General features: G+C 38.2%; 1 protein-coding gene across 3 annotated transcripts in view; it reads right to left on the bottom strand.

Moving 5' to 3' along the window:
• The window catches only part of LOC127797024 (uncharacterized), a 69,925-nt gene extending 62,274 nt beyond the window's left edge, over positions 1–7,651 (bottom strand). Inside the window, exons 1-2 of one of the 3 annotated variants that reach the window (XM_052329478.1) lie at positions 7,567–7,651; positions 5,923–7,227 (exon numbers count right to left, since the gene is read on the bottom strand). In XM_052329478.1, the coding sequence (XP_052185438.1) occupies positions 5,923–7,087 (1,165 nt within the window). In that variant the 5' untranslated portion in view covers positions 7,088–7,227; positions 7,567–7,651. Of the gene's footprint in view, positions 1–5,922 lie in introns of all 3 variants that reach the window. The other 2 variants (XM_052329479.1, XM_052329477.1) reach the window with 2 other exon arrangements.
• Between the last annotated feature and the right edge of the window lie 15,428 nt (positions 7,652–23,079).

Genomic DNA, 23,079 nt, shown 5'->3' with positions numbered 1-23,079 from the left:
TATCCCATTTCTTTCCTCAGCAGCACCAATCATCCTCCATGTGTCATTTCCTGAAACTCACGCGTAAGGAGAGAAAATGACATGACAATTAAGGTCTTTAGTGAGTTGATGGACAGAAATTAAGTTGGTTGATAAGTTTGGAACATGCAAAACCTGTTGGACAAAAAGATTAGGGCTAAGAGTAACCCTGCCTTAGCCTTTTATAGGTATAGATGTCCCATTGGCAATGAGGATTTGTTTAGGGGTTTCAAGAGCTGTATAGGTATAAAAAAAATGGGAATTATGGGACATGTGGTCGGTAGCCCCTGAGTCTAGAATTCAAATATCATTCTTTGTAGTTTTTGTGGCAATTAAAGAACAAAACTGAAAGTTGTTACCTAAAGGACTACCTTATTGGGCAATGGAACATGATCCATCTTGGATAGTCTTCAAAAACTCCTTTAGTTTGCTGATTTCCTCAGCATTAAGCTCCTGTTCAGCCACTGCATCTGTCTTTTCTGCAACCTCTTCTTGTCTGTTGGAGAGATATGCTTGATTCTGAGAGGGTATGTTATTGAACCCTCCTATCTTTTGTAGCACAGTTTCCTTCCCATGCAACTTGAAGCAAGTTTCTCGAGTATGCTTAGGTTTCTTGCAATAGGAGCACCACAGGCCTTCCTTCCCTTGTGATTTAGATTGCCCATCTGCCCTTCCTTGTTGAAATCTGAACTTTGATCCCTCTCTTCTATTAGTTAACATGGCAGATCCTTTGGAACTGATTAACATGGCTATTCTCCTATTCTCTTCACTCCGGACAACAACTAACACTTCATTGAAGGATGGAAGCTTTTCTCTTCCAGGAATTTGAACCCTCACTTAATCATATTCAGTGTTTAGTTCAGTCAAGAACTCTACAATCCTATCTCTTTCAAGTATAGAATTGAGAGTGGTTGCATCTTTACCACATACCACTTTAATGTTTTGGTAGTGATCAAGTTCCAACCAATAGCCATTCATTTTGTTATAATACTCGGTAATAGTTAGAGCCCCTTACTTAGTACTACTCAATTTCAAATTGATTTCAAAAATAACTGAAGCATCTTGGGCTTTAGAGTAGGTACGTCTAACTGACTCCTATATATCCTTAGCAGTGGATAAAAACATATAATTTCTACTAACCTCTGACTACATAGCATTCCATAGCCACAACATGATCATAGAGTCCTCTATATCCCATGCTGGAAATCCGGGATTCGATGCACTGGGACCTGGAGCAGTTAGACGATCAAGCTTTCCCCTTCCCTTTAGAAAGGTTTTTACCAACTGAGCCCACTGCAGATAGTTCCATCCATCCAACCGGTAAGATGGGTGCATCACGAGTAGATCCCCGGCAGGTAGACCTCCCGATGGAGTATCAAAGGTGTTAGTTTCTCCCAAGCTCACTGATGGGGCAATCTCAGAAATCTCAAACATGATTTTAAAGAGAAAAATAGGGGTAGAGTAGTGCAGTGAAGGCAGGATAGTAGGTATTACTTGAGGAAAATGGCAATGAAGGCCGAAAGAAGCACAAAGAACTAGAAGGACAATGAAGGTCGAAATTCTTTCAGAATTTTGGCTCTGATACCATGTAAACTTTGGACAAAAATCTTAATAATCTTATTCACAAACAGCCCTAGTTATAGGGTAGAATATTTACAGCTTTAGGAAATATTACATAAAAAATATTACCATAAAATACATTTAGGAAAGTATCCTAATTTGAGATTAGGAAACTATCCAAAAGAACAAGATTTAGAAGATTTTTTAGAAACTTCCTAACAGCATGATGGAAGCAGACGTGGGAAAGGATTCTTTCCTTTTCTTCTTGAACGCTGCTTTCCTTTCCCTTTTTCCTTGAAAGATGCCTTCCTTTTCTTCTTAATTTTCTCACGTTAACACTCTCCCTCAATCTAGTGAATGAATATCTATAATTCCCAGCTTGGATGCTAGGTCTCCAAATCTTCTAGTTGCCAAACCTTTTGTTAGAATATCAACTACTTGTTTCTCAGATGGAACATAGGGTATTTGAATTATACCTTTCTCAAGCTTTTCTTTTATAAAATGCTGGTCAATTGCAATGTGCTCAGTCCTATCATGCTACACATAATTATGAGCAATGCTTATGACTGATTGGTTATCACAAAATAACCTTATTGGCTCACTAACAACATTCTTTAGGTCTTCTAGAACAATTTGTAGCCATAGAAATTCACATAAGCCGAGTGCCATAGCCCTAAATGCATCTTTCTTGGCTACTCTCCTACACAAAAAGGGTACAAGTGCTACTACCCTCCTTCCAAACACTTCTACATTTCCTATGATACCACCTTTCTAGAAAATCAACCCTTTTCCCCAATGCTTCTCTTCAGGGGGAGATCTCAACCGAAGAAAATCATTGGAATCCACCTATTTCCCTTCCAATCTCCTTTCCACTTCCTAACCCAACACCTCAAGACCTCCTTATTCAACAATTTGAACCTGAACCCAGACTGGTGATCGGTCAAGGGGGAGACGCTAAAACATCTCAAGAGGAACTTATGGTTTACTCTAGAAGACCACGTTCCTCAGCAAAGCAAACCACCAAATATAGAGCCAAATCCAATGGAAGACACACAGTTTGGGAAAAGTAAGTATACAGGTGATGATCTTAATGTACATATTGCCTTGAGGAAATGAGTAAGGTTCTGCACCAGTACCCCATACCCAATTATCTTACTTACTCTAAGCTCTCTCCAAAGTATAGGGCATTTACCTCAAAACTTGACCATGTGGAGATTCCTAATAATGTGTATGAAGCTCTCCAGGAACAAAATTGGAGGGTAGCTGTAATGGAGGAAATGACAGCATTTAATGAGAACAAGTCTTGGGATATTGTTCCTTTTCTCGAAGGGAAGAAGGTTGTGGGTGTAAGTAGATATTTACCATAAAATTGAATGTTGATGGAAATATAGATAGATACAAGGCAAGACTAATTACTCAGGGGTATACTCAAACTTATGGCATAGACTACAAGGACATGTTTGCTCATGTTGCCAAGTTGAATTCCATTAGAGTCCTTATCTCTCTTGCTGCCAATCTGAACTGGGATTTACACCAGATGGATGTAAAGAATGCATTCCTAAATGGAAGCTTGGAAGAAGAGGTATATATGAAACTTCCTCCTGGGTTCAAAAAGGAGAGAACAGACATGGTGTGTAAATTGAGAAAATCCTTATATGGACTAAACCAATCCCCTAGAGTGTGGTTTACCCAATTCAATGCAACTATGAAGCAGTTCGGTTACGCTCAAAGTCTGACCATACTTTCTTTGTAAAAAAGTCTAAGGATGAGAGAATGACTATACTTATAGTCTATATAGATGATATGGTGATTACTAGGGATGACACACAAGAAATTATCAAACTTAAAGGTCAATTGCAGACATAATTTAAAGTAAAAGACCTTGAGCACCAACAATACTTCCTTGGGATGGAAATTGCTAAGAGTAAGAAGGGCATTTTTATCTCCCAAATGAAGTACACCGTTGATCTATTGAAGGAGGCAGGGAAACTAGGATGCAAACCTGCAGGGACTCCCCTAGACCGAAATTGGAAGCACAAAATCACCAAAGAAGATCCACTAGTTGAAAAAAAGATATCAACACCTAATGGGGAAACTGATCTACTTATCTCTCACCAAACCTAATATTGCTTACAATGTCAATGTGGTAAGTAGCAAGTCAGATTCTTCGCTACCCAAAGACTACTCTCGAGAAGGGTTTACTATTCAGGAAAATTGACCAACAGGGTGTTGAGTGCTATGCAAATGTAGATTGGTCAGGCTTAATTGAAGAAAAAAAATCCACTATTGGGTATTACACAAAAGTATGGGGAAATGTGGTGACCTAGAGAAGCAAGAAACAGACAGTGGTTGCAAGAAGTAGTGCTGAGTGTAAATACAAGGCAATTGCTCTAGGAGTGTGTGAATTAATCTAGATTAGTAGGTTACTGCAAGACCTATCTATTCCAATAGAAGAACTTGTGAAGTTATACAATGATAGTAAATTTGCCATCAGTATAGTTCATAATCCTAATCAACACGATAGAATGAAACATGTGAGGATTGACAGAAAATTCATCAAGTCAAAAATGGACAATGGGACATTCACCTTGCACTATGTGCCAACAGAGTTGCAGGAAACTGACCTTCTTTCAAAAGCCCCGCTGAAAACAAACTTTGAATCAAACGTTAGCAAGCTGGGAATAATAGATATTTATTCACCAGCTTGATGAGGAGTGCTAGAAGATTGGAAAACCCAAAATTAGATCGGAAAGATTATCTATGTTTCCTTTTTTAGTATTTCCATTCATAGTTTGATTCCTTTTTTCTATCATTTCCTAGTTTAGAGATTGTGTAGTCAATAGTTTCCTTAATTTCTGCTTCCCTCTGTCTATATATTGTTCTTGAATCCAACAAAGGTATTATGAGAGATATTATTCTTCAATATACCTATTGATTTCAAAATCAAAGGACATGTCACTTTATAAAAGTTGTGTCCCTAGAACGTCAAAAGACATGTCTCTTGACTTAAACCAAAAGACATGTTTCTTTGTAAATGGTCATAACTTTACAAAGGTTATATCTCTTGAAAACATAAATAACTATATAACGACATTTTGTTTTCTTCAATTATTTAATAGTGTAAATTATTCCAGACAACAATCTTATTGAAAACGTAAATATTTTCTTTTTCTTTTTCTTTTTCTTTGTCTTCTCTTATTTAATATTTCTTTTTCTTCTCTTATTGAAAACATAAATAACTATATGTGTTAGATGTATGCTTGAAGTGTACAAAATTGTTTATCAGACAACAATCAATCATGTCTAATTCCAATAAAAAAACCTTATCCTCACACTTGATTGTAATACAGCTAGTGCAAAGTGGGATCATCTTTCAAGGTTACAATGTAAAGCTGTGATTAACAAAGGAAACTTGCACATGAAATGTTGACGGCAGAAAATAAATTATGGGAAAGGGATTTCCATCTCAAAATTAAGGCGCTTTGCTTGCCAATTAAATTTTGAAGAATGTGAGAATAGTTATTGTTAAGAATACCTGTGAAATAAACACGCACAACCAAAACCTACGGCAATACCAAGATTCACGAATATCCGAACAAAAATGAAGAAACGAAAAATACGAACACACACACACAACTCAACGAAAACAGAAAATGGACAAGGCATGTATGTGTTCGGATTTGAAAGAATCCTATTCACGGTAGGTCTTCACCCTAGTCAATCCATTAGAAATATATAACAATGATTACAAAGATATACAAGATGAAACAAAACCGTCTTACCAAATCAAGAAGACGAATCAAAATAGAGTACAAAGCTCACAAAACACGGAGCTATTCCCAGCACTCTCAAACTCACCAATCTCTCACCTACCAATCAAATAAACAGGTGATACACACTTACAGAGAGTAAACATTGGATTTACCTCACGTTGTTTGTATTTCCGATCATTGAGTTCTTCAGTTCTTGCTTCTAGGGTTCTCTGTTCTCAGATCTGTTTGGGTGTGCGAAAAACAGTGTGTGTAAAAGTGACGATCGAAATGCCAAGGGGGGCTTATATACAAAGGTGAGAATAGCTGGCAGCCCTTGGATCAAGGGTTTCTAAGGTGATGATCAATGGCCCATATATAACCGGTCATTATACATATATGTATAAGCCACATTAAACCCAAACGCAATGCAAATGAAATGCACATGAACTATATATTTGTCAATTTTATTTAGCATAAAATATAATACCATATACCATATGTCACTTACATGAATTAATCAAATAACACATATAACGTATCAATATATTTTGAATCATATATCAACAGTTATAAATCTAGTTCAAAGGCATACCTTCTGATTCTGTGTATCTGAAGAAATCCTGAACAGAGAATAGCTTCTTCTTGTCAGGATACTCTGTTGAAGATCGCCCTAACTGCGGCACAAGTTCAATCAGTTCTGTCAATGAAACAGTTGATAGTGTGGATCTTAATCGCTCAATATTTGACAAAGGAATACTAAGTAATCCACTGGCCAGGTTCTGAGGAGAACTACCAGTTTCTTCTCTCTCACTAGCACTAACACTATCGTCACTCTCTTCTTTGACAGGAGTAACTCCCACCATATTTGATGGAACACCTCCCACTTTGGCAAACCTCAAATTTACCAGAAATTCATTCACATCAGCCTTTTGACCTGCCAAAACACTCATGAGTATCCTCAAATGATTGCCCTGATCGATAGAATGGGGAGAAGGAGATGGATCATTGTTTCCAGACTCACTTTCCCTATTACCCGAATCAAATTTCTGAAGATTTTGAGCCAATTGGTCAAACACAAATCCAATAAAGTAATGAATTGACAAATTATGTCTTTTATGTTTTAAATCCTCAGTCTGTAATGTAGCAACAAGCTGCCCCTTTGATTCCTTCTGCTTTACTTCACATGAAATACTCTGTTCAGCCATGTATGGACATGAACAAGAAAAAACTTTGACCTCTTCACCAATTGCGTGAAGCCGCTTTTTACTAGCTCTGAAAGGACTCGGAAAAGCCTGAACAAAGCCATTAAACAGCAACAACCATGAGACTGCAAATTCCAAGCAACTGGGGCAAGTTCCATCTGCATTGCCAACATCCTCTTTCAACCCTCTGTTGGGTGTGTCAATCTTTTGCCCATTACTTCCACAATTTGGTGAAAAAATTCCCAAGGGAGCCTTAATAGAAACCCTTGTCAGGAAACCGAAACCCTTTTTTTTCTCATCACTAGCGACAGTGTGATAACTCTTTTTCTCCACAGAACACATCTGAACCTTACTCCCATTCTCGGCACCGCTGCAAGTGGACTGTTTTGCAAACACTTCAAGGCTATTATTATCAGTCCCATTCTCCCGTCCAGGCCAACAAAACTCAATCTCTTTGGCTGCCTTCCTTATTCCAGATTCAAGCGGCAAAAGGGCATCCTTAACAAGTTTAATTGAATTAAAGAAGGGCTCCACAGGGTCATTCCCAGAAACCATCCCTAAATTACCCACTTCTAACCACTCTTAATTATATAACTTCTCAATAGAATCACAAGAAATTCGTTCAATCAAAATTCAACCTCAAGCTCACAAAATCAGAGCTCGTTAATCTCCTGACCACAGTTCCAGAAGTGAACCTACAGTTTCAGACATGAGCTGATGAAGAAAAAAAATACCCAACAAAGACACACCCCCCGAAAAAAGATGAAAACTCTAATTGAGACCGTCTGTACAGCTATCTTGAGAGCAATCCAAGCGTGTATACATATATCTATATATATATATACAAAAATTGGAGATGAAAACTATACACTGTACCTAATCTGATTTCTGAAGCACAAATTCAAGTACAGCTAAATATTACCGGATAAATCTGAAGAAGTCATTCGTTTTTCTAATTTTTTTTTTTTCCTTCTCCCCTCTATATCTGTTTTACAGAGTTCAGAGAAGAAATCTGAAAGGCGAGAGAGACATACAGTTACGAGAGCAGAGGAGGAGGGCGATCAAGATCATTTCCATTTTCCATTTATATATATATAGAGAGAGAGAGAGAGATTTATTCTCTTAATCGCATGAGATTATCCAATACTGGCATGAAACCGGTGCGGTCACTCCTCCTCTGTCATTCTTGGACAAATATTATGTTATTAGATATAAATAATATAATATTATTATATTATTTTTTATTTTTATTTAAATATAAATAAAATATTCAAATCACATTTTAATATATTTTTAAAATATATAAAATAAATTCAAATCAAATGTTGTGGTTTTGATTATTTGCCTTTAGATTTTGGATAGTTTAGAAATATTTTTAAAAATTTTTATGGTTTTTTTTTCTTCAAGCACTCTCTGTCAAGAACAATGTTAATTAAGTTAATTAATTTTAAATCTAACTATAAATAAAAAATAATCTAAAAATCCACATAGCTCTTTGAGGATGGGTTTCCATGTGGATAGGCCTCTCGATAGATGAATGTGATCCAGTATTCATTCATTTATAATTGAATTGGATCTTGGATCTACACTAGATCCAAATCCATTTTTTTAACTTTTTGTTATTTTTTACAACAATTGTATATGAGCATATAAATATATGCATGCTTGTATTTAGTTATACATAACACAAAAATACATATACCTATTTGTATGCAAACAAACATATATATAAACATAAATACATATAAAATATAGGTCAATGTATATATTCACTCTTTAATTTTTATTTTTTTTATTACGACATTCTCAACTTTACTTGAACCTAATGTGAATTTTATTTGTATTAAAAACTCAAAACTAAAAAACGAGGTAAACTCAATTCTCATGGGCCCCCTGATTGTTTTCTATTTTGCAGACCCTATTGTTCCTATGATGCTTCACCCCTCAGCTCTCCCAATCAACTGGTTAGGACTCCTGTTACTCGTCTCTTCCAGTGGTATTCGATCCTCGCTTTCTCGTATGTACTCTACTTTGGTTGTTTCCAAGACAAATAAATTTAATTGTTATAGTTTGACAATAACAATTTGGCGTTGTCTGTGGGAAATGGATGAAATGTCATTCACCTCAAGAAAATTTATGAAGACTGCTCAAGCAAGCATGTCGCTCCAGTTTAGCAATCCTCAGCAATATTCATGCCTAGACATGCAGCGCCTTCCCGTGGCTTAGTCTCCAAATCCTTCTGTGAATCACTAGGGAGCTTTCACGAGGCCTTTCTCCTACTATTATGAGTCTTCCAAGGGTTTGCCCCTACTATTATGTCGGCCTTTAGGGGAAAAAACGTTCCTCCCCACCTTGTGTCATGACTGTTCTTCGAAATAAAGAACTAGTTAAGGAAAGTGGGAAGGTCAGGGGAATGTGCCACCTATTGTACTCTCTAAAGACCAAGCTTAGGGGGTTGTCACTTCCTAAGCTTAAACTTGAGGATAAAGGCCATTTCCCCAAGCGTTACTGATTCCCACGGAAGAGCACTACCTCAAAGTTTGGAATTAAAGCAATCTCCTCCTTGGGTAAAGTCCCCTTGGAGGTATGTCTGCAAGAGGGTTTTATGAATCAAAGGGACAGTGCCTCGGGCTTGTCAATTTTCTCAAGTATGCTCTATCCATGACTGAGCATACTCTGAAGCAAAGAGGTGCCTACTAGTTCATAAATAGATGAAGCAGGAGTTAGTGAGCTGTGCAAGGTGCAGACAAGAGGAGATTAATTATCAATACTCTTTGCAATAGCTTATTCTACAACTATTCTTGTCTCTCAGTCACTGCATCTGCCTCATTTGCCAAAAAATATTTGACGTTCAACACCAATCCTTTCAAGCCCTACGTAGGCGAGACTAAGCAATCAGCGACGACGATAGTTTCTCATATGCCTTTGCCATAAATGCTTCAAAAGGCAAAGAACTGTTGGAGCCACTAGCAGCATTATGTTGATCACTTCAGAAACACCATACTTGAAGAGTTCGACACAAAATACTCCAAATTGCTAGCCAGAAGGCACTAGCCTACAAGCAAAGCACTCGTGTGAAGACCATACTAACTGAAAGCTAACTCATTGTAATACGTAAATGTAGATGCATGTATCGAACCACTTAAACAAAATAGATTTGTATAAAAAAAGATAGAGTAGTTGTAGCAGGCGTGTATTATATATGTCTATATGTGTGCCTTTGTTTATCTTGCAGTAACTCAGTAACAAACTAAGGAATCTAGCTTAACTCACACTAGGGAAAAACTCTCGTTGGCTAAGACCACTGAACCCCCTTGAGCTAGTTTATTGATATCTTCCTAATGTTCATTCACCAGTGAATTTACATCCAGCCACTTATGCCTTACGCTCCTTATTTCTTCGATATGCCATGATCGTGATGACCTCCAATAGTCTTGGGGGCGACTAAACTACTAACCACTTAGTCTCAAAATCATCCAACTTTTAAGGTCCACCCCTAAACAACCTAACCTTGATAGGCATTTTTTGGAGCGTCACAAACTCTTTCTTCACTCTCGTGGTCTGGACGTAATAAAAGCAGTGCAATAGGGAGGTAGTGGGTTCTACTCTGCACTCCTTACACAGGGTAAAAAATTCTGTCAACACAGCCCAGCCATTTGGATGTAGTTGGGTCGACACCAACATCTCATCCTCTAAAAATTGCATCCCAAACGAGTGCAATGGAAACCTAAGCCCCGCTCTTAAGTTGTCCAAATGAATTGCTATCCCACCTCCCTCAACAATGGTCGTATATTCTATTACCTTAGGACCCTTTAGTTTCCATGATTGTGGAATGCAAAAAGATTATGCAAAGCCATCAACTATCTCACCTTTTAGGACCGAGGGTTGCATCCATGGAGAAATGGTAATTTCAGTAGGAGGTTGGGAAGAAGCCATTTGGGTCTTTACCTCAAAGTGTATAATTTTTGGTTGGAATGAAGTAGTCTTTGAGAGCATAAGTCTTCCGAAGACTAAGAGTCTTCGGGGCTAGAAGCAACGTATGTCTCTGGGAGAATCAAAAGACTCTCCGGGTGCTCTAAATGACTCTAACTCTTAAGGAGAAAGGCGTACAGTTAACCCATCTAAGACCACCGCTTATTTATAGTCCAAGTCTTCAAAAGCCCAAAAGTCACCAAAAGTCCCCCGGTGACTCATATCCAACATCTATTTAGGTTAGCCTGTATCCTAGTTCTCGAATATTGGGCACTCATATTATACTTTTCTCTTTGCCTTGCAGCCAAAGGCAAGAGTGGGGAACTATTGTTGTGGGATATCCTAAGAAAATCTAAAAATCCCAAAATCAGATAAGTATTTTGCATAAACCTAGATGACCCCGAGAAGTCTCCTAGATAAGAGTCCTCCGAAAAGTCTCTAGGGTGATCAAGCCTCATCATGCTTAGCTCGAAGACTTACCCGGAGTCTTCTGGGCCCAACTCACCTAATGGCCCTGAAGAGTCTTCGGACCCACTCGAAGGATACTTATCGGGGCATTTTTACCTCGAAGATACCTCCAAGCCCTCCAGCCTCACCCGGTGCATCTTCCCCAGAGAGTTGATAGACTTTCGTCTATGGTCCCCACCAAGTGTCTATAACTACATGCCTATTCCAAGGAAAACAAACATTTTTTGGAGATCTTTTAGGCTAAACCTTTTTGACCAAACCTCCTTGAGACCATAGTCTATAAGACTTAAGAAATACCAACATTGCCATCACCATTAAGCTCGAGAACGCAGTCTTCTTTGGAAGCTTCCAGGGCTGTTAAGGTGACAGAGAAGGAAGCTGAGATACAAGCTGAGTTAGAGAGGTTTCACAGCTAACGACAAATGCTTGGGTTGACTTAGCCAAAGTGGGGGCAAACAAGGATAAATTCATCCAGGATTGTTTGCGCCTCAAAGATAGGCACAGGGATTTGGAGCATAAGGTTAGGGACCTTGAAGATTACAAGGACCGAACCCACAGACTTGAGCAGGATGTTAGGAGATTAAAGGGAGAAATAGATTCCCTAAAGAATGAGGTTGAGTGGCTTGAGGGTGATTGAGAGAACAGCGGGGAGTCGAGGCAACCAATACCTTGGTGATAGCGGAACATTAGTGTACCCTAGAGAAGAGGAATGATCTATACACTCAACTCCAAGAGGCGAAGAGACAAGCCAAGGAGATCGCTCGCCAATTCGAGGAGACAAACACTGATGCCACCTGAGCTACAGCGATAAAGGAATATCGGCTCTCTCTGGCGTGTTTTGAGGAAAAGAAGAGGTACGCCACGAGCTTTATAAAATATGGATTCTACTTAACTTAGGGGTATCTAAAGAGAACGCACTTGGGGGATGACTATTTGGATCTTATCTTTTTAGCTAAAACGGTTAAAAAAGGTGTCCACGATTGGTAAGAGTATGGGGATCTAGACTTGGATGTGTTAAAGGATTACCTAGACACTACAATGGGGGATTTACTGTTAATGTTAGTGCCCTAATGCTAGATTTAGATGGCATCTGACATTTATATTTAAGGGACTAATGATGTAATCCTTGCAATATGTAATAAAATATGTTTTCATATTTAAGGCCATATCTTCATTTATAACTCTCCAATCATTAATATGAATGAGTCCTTAGATTTCTTGTTGAATGTCTTATTCTTAAATGTTAAGAATATGTGACAATTGACCTTTGTAATAAAGATGTCTTAATGGTTATTCCTAGTCCTTAGACTTTTCAGATGAGGACTATGATTAGTCGAGTACGAACTGGCACATAGATACTACCTTTGATTAGTATAAGATGCTAATGATAAAGGATGGCGAGTCGCATGCTATAATCCATGAGATGGATATAGTATACATGTGGGTAGGTGTTAGTGGAACGCTTACTGAATGTGACGCAAGTGATAGATCACATGGCTCGAAGGATCTATGATCTATCACAGGCTTCAATCGTGTTACTAGTCCTTAAACCAGAAGCAACACAGTTGTTTTGTATGTTGGTGTCAGGAATTTTCCATTGCTAAGTACCATTCAGTTATTGGGTGGGAGATGCACTATGTGGTTCCTATGCAATGACGTATGGAGACAGATGATTGCTAATGGGATCTGTCAACCTCCGGCATGAGATGAACATCCTATGCGATCAGTAGTGGTTGTGATTGTATAAATCCATAGCCAGGGTACACATGATTGAAAAGGTGTTTCTAATGTCAAAAGGTGTTTCGATGTGTCATCTTAATCACACCACATTAGATCTAAGCATAGCTATCGAGTTAGTGAGTTTGATCAATCCATGACTCTCACTCGATTGGGATGTTAATCGATGGAAGGATTATAGTACACGGGAATCGAAAGCCCAAATAGGTTCTCAAGAAATATGACTTCGTTACTGGTAGGATCACCTTGACATAATGCTAGTTGTCACTCAGGGTCTTTCAAGTTACATAGGGAAAATGGAGAGATCTTCATTGTAGATCAAAGTGTTTGATTGGCGTCAAAGAGTTTGACGTGTCTTGATTGCTACTTAGTGGTGAACCTAGAAGGTCACACGCATATCCAAGTATAGTGGTTAATTAAGTGATGAAAGTTATAATCTTCATTAACAGTTAATCATTTTTACCGGGATATTAATAACGAGAATGGTTCTCATTGGATAATTAATTCTTATATAATATTTTATGTATAATAGTTATACATATATTATATTATATTGAGAGAATTAATATATGAAAATTAAAAGAGAATTTCCATTATCTATATAATATATCATATATATTATATAGATGATTTCCATTGTCTATATCATCTATATAATATATTATATAGATATGAAAAGAGAATTTCCATTCTATGTAATATATATGATATATTATTGAAAAGAAAATATGCACTTCCATTATATTTAATATATAATATATTTTATTGAAATGGGAAGAGCACTTCAAATAATATATATATGATATATTATTGAAAAGAAATAATGTACTTCCATTATATATAATATATAATATATTTTATTAAAATAGAAAGATCACTTCAAATAATATATATGATATATTATATTGAAAAGAAAAATGCACTTTTATTATAGATAATATATGTGATATATTATATTGAAAATAATATGGCTATCCTCCTCTTATAAATAAGTGATCATAGAGAGAAATGGAAGTGTGAGAAATCATTTGGCCATAAGCTCTTATCCTTCTCATTGTAGTTGGAATTCTCTTAATCATTATTCCCATTTTTCTCTTGATTCCATTGTTGCTAGTGTAGCAAATCTAACCTAATAGAGAGCATTAGTTTTTTGGAATCTATTTAGCTTTCATCTCCTACACTTAACTTGGCTAGCACATAAGCTAAGTTGTAGAATTCATTCCCTACTTGGAGCTTGGACTAACTAGGTCCCTTGTGCTTTCGAGGGACGGTTCAGTCTAACCAATTATTTGTTTAGAAGCTGTTGGTGTGCAACCATTGCCATCTTGGAGAAGATTTCAACCTCTACACCCGACTACAAACCACCGTGAGGTATATATGTTAAATCCACTATGGCATGGTTTAATTTTGTTTTGCATATGGTTATGGGAAACCAAGTCTTGCAAGGTGGTCTTGAAATTATTTTAGTTGTGTTCTTATTTTTGTTTTTGAAAAAGTTTTAAAAACAATAAAACCCTTACATTAATACACCAAGAGTTAGAGTTTCCCTTCATTTACCTAATCCTGCAAGTTCATGGAGCCCATATGTGCCAGAGCCAAACTTGGATTCTCTTACTCCAGCAAATCCTACAACCCCTAAAGAGATGAAAGCGATTGATGCTTTGGTCAATATTGACTTTACGTACTTTGATTTTATAGAAGAGGCTATCAGATCTGCTTAGGAAGGTGATTTTCCTAGGGTATTACTTTAACCTATGTTTCTTTTACTGTAATACCCGGTATTACATGGTATTCAAAATAAATAATTTTTGATTATTTTGAAAGGATCTCGGGGGGGTCCGAGAAGCCCAAGAATCGGTTTCGAGTAATTAATTAATAAAATTATCGAATTGACAGTAGAGAGTGCCCCAAGAGTTGGATGTCCAGGGAATAGGGCAAAAGATTGATGAGTGTCTCGAGGCGAGATTTATGACGCTAGAAGCAGTCCGATCAGGAATAAATTTTGTAATAAATTATGTATAAGCCCGAATGAGTGTCAGTACCGAATGGTTGTAGGGGACCTCCGGGAAGCTGAGGGGACACTAAGGGTGGTCCGATTTTGCGAGTAAGGCAACCTTGAAGCATTTTCGGGTCAAATAGAGGTCCCGCGCAGGCGCATGGACGAAATCGATATTCCTAAGTAAGTGTCGATTATTAATTTTTGGGAAAATCAATAATCTATGTGGCTTTGATGCGTTAACTTAAAGCTTGGAGGGTCCAAGTGTGATTAAATGAAATTCTCAAGTGCAATTAATGAGATTAATGAGGGGTAAATGTGTAAATTTAGGAAGATGCATAGATATTTTGTGTGTGCGCGTGTGATTGGCTTGAAGGCTAAGCTTTAAACAGTGCCTTCTTCTTTGAAATTAGACACAGAGAGCGAGAGAGAGGGGGAGCGAACAGAGAGAGAGCAGAGGAGAGTGAGAGATCGTGAAAGGGAGCTCGGGGCTAGGCGTGTGATCGAGAGAGAGGGAGATCGAGTGAGGGAGATGGTGGCCAGCAAATGGCCGACCAGCGACTTGCAACCAGCGGCAGCGGCGTTAAGCAGCAAGCTTGGCCGGCTATGGAGGCTGATTGGAGCAGCAGCGGCGTGGGAAGCGACCGGTAGTGGTCGTGATGAGCTGTGAGGCGTTGGCAGCCATAGCGGCTGCGACAGCAGCGGGCGGAGCTAGGAGCAATAGCCACGGCCATTGGTACTCGTGATGGTGGCGACCGGCAGAGGCGGCACGCGTAGCGACGTCAGTCGGTGGAGGCAAAGCAGCGGTGGCTGGAAGCAATGGCTACGCATAGGTGCTGGTCACATGGAGAAGAAGAACAGGGGCGCGCAAGAGGTGAAGAAGAAATGAGGAAGAAAGAAAAAAAATAAAAGAAAAATAAAAACAAAAATAAAAGAAATTCTGGAAAATAAGGGGAAAATGGAGAAAAAATGCTAGAGAATTCCAGAAAAATGGGAGAAAAGTTTAGAAATTATTTTTGGACTCGAGAAGCGTGCTAGAGGTTTGACATCAGAGTTTTGGGTGCCTGATGGCAGTGAAAAAGGCAACGCAGGTGTAGGCGTCTGACCGATTTTCTCTCTTAGATTAATTGAGGCAAATTAATTTAATTATTTTCTAGTTATATTCATTATGGGAGATAATGAAATGTGAATAGTTGGTTGGTTTATGCCATGATTGGGGTTGTTTTTGTTGAGTTGTTGTCGGGTGGTTTTGCGGTATACGGCGTAGTTAAAGGCATTGGTTTAATGTCCGATGTTAATGGAGTTAGGGTTTGTGTGGTTGCATCTAGGTTCGACCGAGGAGGCGGTGATCCTAGAAGAGCTCAGAGTTCGGGTTAGAGTTCATGCTAAGGCAATGATGAGACTTCGAGCCAAGTAAAGGATGGCCCCATGTGGAGGTGGCCTTGCAACTTGGTAAATATGTTTGATAATGTTTTTGTGTTGCATTTTCATGAGTGGTTAACACTTCCGTGATGTGAGATCTAGTGGACCTATGGCCATATGGAGGACTAGTGTTGTGGGGGCTTATATATTGATGCCTCAAACCTTGGTGGGTTATGAGGATGAATGGGCCTAGCCTCATTTGCATTCATTTGGCATACATAAACATAGTTATATTCATATTTACATGCATTGCACCCTTACTGAGTCTTTATGACTCATGAGGTTTCACCTCATGTGTAGATGATGCGAGTCCAGATATAAGCAAGGATGGTGCGGGGAGGTTGTGGTGGCAATTAGCATTGTTGCTTGAGATGTGTTGTTGGGTATTTTCATATATGTATTTATGTAATTGAATGTAAACGATATTGAGCACTAGAGGTATCTAGTTGTTCTAATCATAATGGTGTGATAGATGATTGTGAGTCTGCGTGTTGTATATGTGGCTTTAGTTGTTGAAGCCAAGTTCGGACCGAGTAAAGATCAGCGAGGTATGTTCTCATAAATCCCCATTACTCAGCGAAGTGTTTGTGATGCTAGCTTTGTGCCTGGGTCACATTTGGCTGGCTATGAGGCGAGCTAAAGAGAGGTGAAGCTCACTTGGGTTTCGAGTCTCGGTCCGCTGTGTTTTCTTGTTTAAGTTGGGACCGATTCCTAAGTGGAGCGAAGGGAAAGACGAAGCCTAGTTCCCACCTAGGGTGTTTTCTGTTGAAACATAGTCCAACCCTTCAGTTGTGATTCGTTAGGTGAGTAATCTGGTCAATTATTTACCGGTGGCGCCCGTAAGTGGGAGCGGGTCATTACATTTACCCCTTTTGACATTTTTTAGCTTATCTTATTTTTTGTACTCTGAAACTTACACACATTAATATTAATAGAATATGCATTCTTTTAGAGGATGGATTGACATTGTGGACAAACATTTGATTTTCTAAACGCATGGACCTAGCATATGTATGAATCTCGTGTATGCATGTAACACAAATAGGAATGATGCAAGAATATAAAATGATTAAGCATGAAAAACGGTACCCAGTTACCATTAGAGGCGTGCCTTCACCTTAAGTAAGGACTGCGCACTTCGTTGGTACATGTGTTCCTTTGTACACACATGGGCACACAAAAAATACTCGACTCCCTATTGTAACTGTTCTAAGGGTACCAGCCTATCCCATCTTGTGGAGCTGAAGTAGGGATATATATAAAGTTATGGAAAAAATGAAATGACTTCAAGGGTAACGATGTAACTGCCAAGGCATTATGAAATACAAGGCCTTGATAACTATATAGATAGAATTCCAATAGACATCCTGAATAAGATAAATAAATCATCCCGCATCTGGAATCTACAGGGGTAATGAATGTGCCTGAGTCCCCACAACCTGGTCATCACCATTATTTCCTAGGGCTAAATAGGATTAAGGACATCGAAGCCCATATAGTCCTTTTGTGGAAAGATCTGGTAGTGGAGAGCAGACGCATGATAGAGACACCCTAGTGCAGTGGAAGGCGTAAGTACTAGTGAACCTGCCAAAAATGTTTCCTAAACCTCGTTCCTTCCATTGATTGGTGCACGATTGTGCAGGGTAAGAGATATAGTCATTAGCGGGAGCAACCCTAGTCTTTGCTTCCAAAGACAAATGGAATTGTCTCACAGGCTATATCTTGTGCCCACATGAAAGAGAATTATGGGTTAAGAGGACACATGCCCTACTTAATGGCACGGGGCGTGCACTAAGGCACTCTATTTTGTTTTAGTGGTTCAACCTAGTGCCTACGTCCATGAATTTATTTTGTTTCAGCGGTTTAGTGACAGGGCTAGCTCAAGGATTGGTGGGGCCCTAGGTAGTCCGACGACCAGAGGTCAACAGTCGGTGTTGGCAGAGGGCAGTGGCACAAGCAACCCTTTCTTTCTCTTTCGTCATCCGCCGCCCACTGCCATTTCCTTTCTTCCACCAATGATCACGTGTGAGACCCCCACTTAGACACCCTGGCCATACGAGTGCGCCCGAGCCAGAACTCATGAAAAATAAATAAAGGAAAACACAACTAAAAAAAACACCTTAACCTACCATGCATCTATAACTAGGAACACATACAAATACCTTAATACCATAACTAGTAACGGAAGCACAACCACCAGTTCTAGGCATTCATAAAGATAACTGACGCAATAGGGTTACATAGGTTATACATACAAACCAATGCCAACAACCGAGAAGGTAACAACCATGGCATTACAAAAATAAAATACACTCTAAAACAGGATCTGATAGGATTGCCCTATACACCGACTACCTGTCAGGTCAAGTACCACTAGACTCACCCTTGATCTTAGCCTTGCCCTCACCTGGAATGAAGAGAGATAAGAGTGAGTCACAAGACTCAGCAAGCTTATAAGAAAGGAAGGCTGACAAGAGTATGGAAATCTAAAAATACACCGCACCTCGCGTTACCAAGTCCATGAACCGCATATCATATGCAAAAAGAAATAACTGCATAATGTAAATATGCACATACCGGACCTTAGGGCCCACATAAGAAACAACAGCACCCAAGTATCCATTACAAACCTGCCACTGCCCTGAAAAGGCAATACAAAGAAAATAACTCCAACACCGGGTCGGCGCTACCGTCACCCTGATAATAAATAATAACCCGGCACGTTTTACTGTGTTCATTAACCTCGGCATGGATTACTGTCCGAGAATAGCTATGACTCAAGAGCGGTGCCAAGTACCATGCAATGCACATAGAAAATGCAACGACATATCGAGCATAAACGTGATACATAACCCCCATAAGCCATGCATCAAGTCTCGCTTGCCCACATAGGAAAGTACATACAATGCAGTTCTTTTGTCTAGCTATCCTAGATATGAAAACCAATCTAGCATGCCAGTGCCCAAGCACACAATCATGTACCCCCAAATGTATTATCCCATGCCCCGTCAAGCATTAAAATATTAAATATAGTGTAAAACCAATAATCTCTAATGTGGGACCCACAAGCTGAAACCTACCCCATATGTAGCCTTAGCTTCATTCCACAAAGGAATATGAGAGAAAACTAACTCTCCATTAAAACAAGAACAAAACTCAATTTACTATTCAAGGCCAAGTTACTATTCATGACCCAATTACTATTCACGACTCGATTACTATTCACATCAAAACTTATCTCGACCGATCGTGGTTTTAACCGTACAAGGACAGGAATAATTTAACAACATTTATTGAGGATTAAAAGAAGCAAAATAATAATAGTTACTATTCATCATCTTCTTCAAATTTTCAGCAACAAGATTTTCTTTAAAATAATACACAATCGCTTCAATTTCCAAGCTTCTACCCACCCATTTAATCTCCATGTCTCAACAAAGCATAATCTCACAATCAAGAGTTTAAACCATACATAAAAGACTCATGGAATAAAACTTGCAGTAGCTTTAATAGAGGTGTATGTATATGTACATGTATCTTAAATGGAGAGGAAGAAGCTGAAACTAACTTGAGAAAATAAGAAGGAATGGATCTTGCAAGGAAAATGAGTTTTCAAGAGGAAAGAAGCTTGCAAAGGAGAAGAGAAGATTGCTTGAGGATTGAAGAAGAAGACCCAAAAGCTGTTGCAACCCTTCTTCTTTTTCTACTCATTGCCAAACATTAGAGAAATTAATTCCTCCACTCACTCTTAGTTTATATAGGCCAAATACAAGAGGAAGTGGGATTAGACACGTGCCATAATTTGCAAAATTTTCGAAAAGCAAATCGCCATTGTCATCCACCGAAAGTAATTTGAAACGCAGCGTTTTGCGAGTTTTTAGACAGCTCTAACACATCTTAGTAATTTGGACATAAATATCTCATTTGAGCTCCGATTGGGGTGATTCAAGATTCCATGGAAAGAAAAGAGAAATATATACAACTTTCATGTTTTGGGTTTTGAGAGATTAGGGCCGTATCATGGTCAAAATCAAGTTGCAATGAAAAAACTACACACTAGAAATATGGGCAATCAGAATCACACACATCCAATTCGAATCACTCTCTCCCAATTTGGATCATACTCACAAAACTCACAAAATTTCATCCAATTTAGCCTTGATTCGAATCACTTACTATGCCATTCGAATCAACTATTGTAGGCTTCGAATCATCCTCACAAACACTTGGCTAAAATTTAATTCTGAGTTCTTGCATTCGAATATTCCAAGCTCTTATTCAAATACAAATTAAATTCATTCAGATACTCCAAACATATATGCAATACTTAATTAATAAACACCAAAAATAATATATTAAACATCAAAGCTAACCAATTCAACCACAAGGCATGGCACAACATTACTTAACTAAATTCGGGCCATTACATCACATCCTGTCGACATCTGCGGTTTCCTCTCATCTTCATTGGTCGATCAGCATTTCCTTATCCTAGTCTAGGTCATATCAATTCACTTCTCATCACCAACAAATAGACCCAACCTACTTCTGAAACTGACGATTAGGGGGCCCAACCTCTGCTTCCAGAACCAGAATCCTCTCTCCCTCCCTTCTTCTCTCTAGAAAACAAGGATTTGGATTTTGGATATCCTACTCTTATCTTTTCTTCTATTGTCTTTGTCGCTGCTTCAAGGTTTGTATCTCGGATCTAAATTTATTTCTCCACTTTTAGATTGAATTTGAGTTTGTGTTGTTTGCATCGTTTCCATTTTCACAATGTATTTCATAGTCTACTATCTTTTCTTACATTTTGGCTGGGTGGTCAGCAACTCAGCAACGTCTAGTAGCAATGAAGCTTCTACCCCCCTTCCTTTTTTAAGGGCCCTAAGCATAGGCCTTAGTGGCCTATGCCTTAAGCTGACTCTGTTTAGTGTAATGACTACATTTGCAGTCAGAATACTAATATTTTCGTTATGGCAGTTCGACAGAGCGCCTACATCTGCAATTAGAATACTAATATTTTTGTTATGGCGGTTCGGTAGAGTGCCTATGTCTACAATAAAAACACCCATATTTTTGTTATGGTGGTTCGACAATCCGCAATCAGGATACTAATATTTTTGTTATAACAGTTCAACATAGTGCTTATGTCAGCAATCAAAGTACCCATATTTTTGTTATGACAGTTCAATAGAGTATCTACATCCACAACTACATCAATGAATGTATACTTTTACTTCAATGGTTCAACGTATCGCCCACATCTGTAATGATAAATGCTTCTATTTTGGGTGGCTCTACCCATGGCCCATAATAATAGTAGTGTTTTTGTTTCAGCGGTTCGACAGAAAGCCTATATTTGCAATCATAGAGATAATTATTTTTGTTTTAGAGGTTCGGCAGAATGCCTACATCTACAACCATAGAGATAAATGTTTTTGTTTTGGCAATTCGGCCGGATGCATACATTTGCAACCATAGAGATAAATGTTTTTATTTCGGTGGTTCAGCAGGACATTTACATCCACAATCATGGAAATAAGAGCTTTTGTTTTGGCAATTCAGCATAATGGCTACATCCACAACCATAGAGATACCTATATTTTTATTTTAGCAGTTTAACGTCATGCCTACAATCATTACTCCTAGGTAGATATTGTGTACAAGATCCGATCTCAATAGCATAACCACCCCAAGGTGTGTATCAAGTCCTTTCCCGTGTGGCCACTGAGATTGACGAGGTACTTGAAAGTTAACATAGGCTAGCTTTTAGAACTCAAACCCTATTCAGAACGTGGACTAATTAAGGCCCTCGTGCTTTCGAAGGCCAAGCCAGTCATTCAAGGAGTCATTCGGGGGCTGTCTGGTGAGCAACCATTGCTACCACAACAGAAGGATTTTCAAACTCTACATCAGAACGAAACTCTCTTGTGAGGTATATTTATAATACCCTATAGAATGGTTTCATTTCATATTGCATATGGTCTATAATACCGAGTCTTGTAAGGTGATCTCGCTTTTATTTTTGCTGCATATATTGTATGTTTTCAAAAAAAATTTAAAAAAAATAAAACCTTTGCATTGATACTTGATACACCAAATGTTGGCATTCCTCTTCAGTGGTATCAGAGTCTCAGCTTGGTATTTACAACCTATGCATGATGTTATTGTGATATGTATGTGTTTCGGACAAGATACTCTTCTAAATGTTTCAATCAAGTGTGGTACTTCATATAATCATAAGGAAATCATTCTTATACTTGAGTATGCCTTGAGATTAACTTTATATTTACAAGAGCATCAAAGTTTGAGCATATATTGAATAAAGTAAAGTTGTTACTATAATCGACTAATATACTTGAATCAATCGAGTATCTATTGGTTAAAAGCTTTACACAATTGTTTTTATTATTTGAAAAATCATTCAAGTATTTTTCTATATGATTTTCAAGTTAGTATAATATATGCTCTCTAAAGATATATTTCAATCGACTATTAAGGATCTATCAGTCGAGTGAGCTATGCATGCTCTCTGTATCTTTTAAACTCAGTCAAGTGTTTTCTTGAGTTAGTTGAGTAAGATTTTGACTAAATATGGCTATGTCTCAATGCTTCAAAATTAATTGAGTATAGTATATTTGTGCTCGAGAATACATTTCCATTAATTGAGTAAATCTAGCCTAATAGTTGAGTATTTTATATGTGTTTTATGTGGCTTATGAATTAATCAAGTAATGCTTGGTCATACTTGAGTGAACTCTACATAATCGATTAGTTGCTTTATTCAATTGATTGGAAGATTTTTCATTAGTAAAGTATCTTTTTAATCCAGTCGAATAATTGTCATCTGAATTTGAAATTTATAGCCATTAGGCGCATTCAATGTTTGACAGTTTACACTTTTGAGTTCATTAAATGCTGATCAAACTACATGAGCTTTCTTATATAAATT

The sequence above is a fragment of the Diospyros lotus genome, chromosome 3, assembly GCF_014633365.1.
Source record: "Diospyros lotus cultivar Yz01 chromosome 3, ASM1463336v1, whole genome shotgun sequence".
Lineage (NCBI taxonomy): Eukaryota > Viridiplantae > Streptophyta > Magnoliopsida > Ericales > Ebenaceae > Diospyros > Diospyros lotus.
The sequence above is the reverse complement of the archived record's forward strand: the minus strand, read 5'-3'. Positions and strand labels throughout refer to the sequence as shown.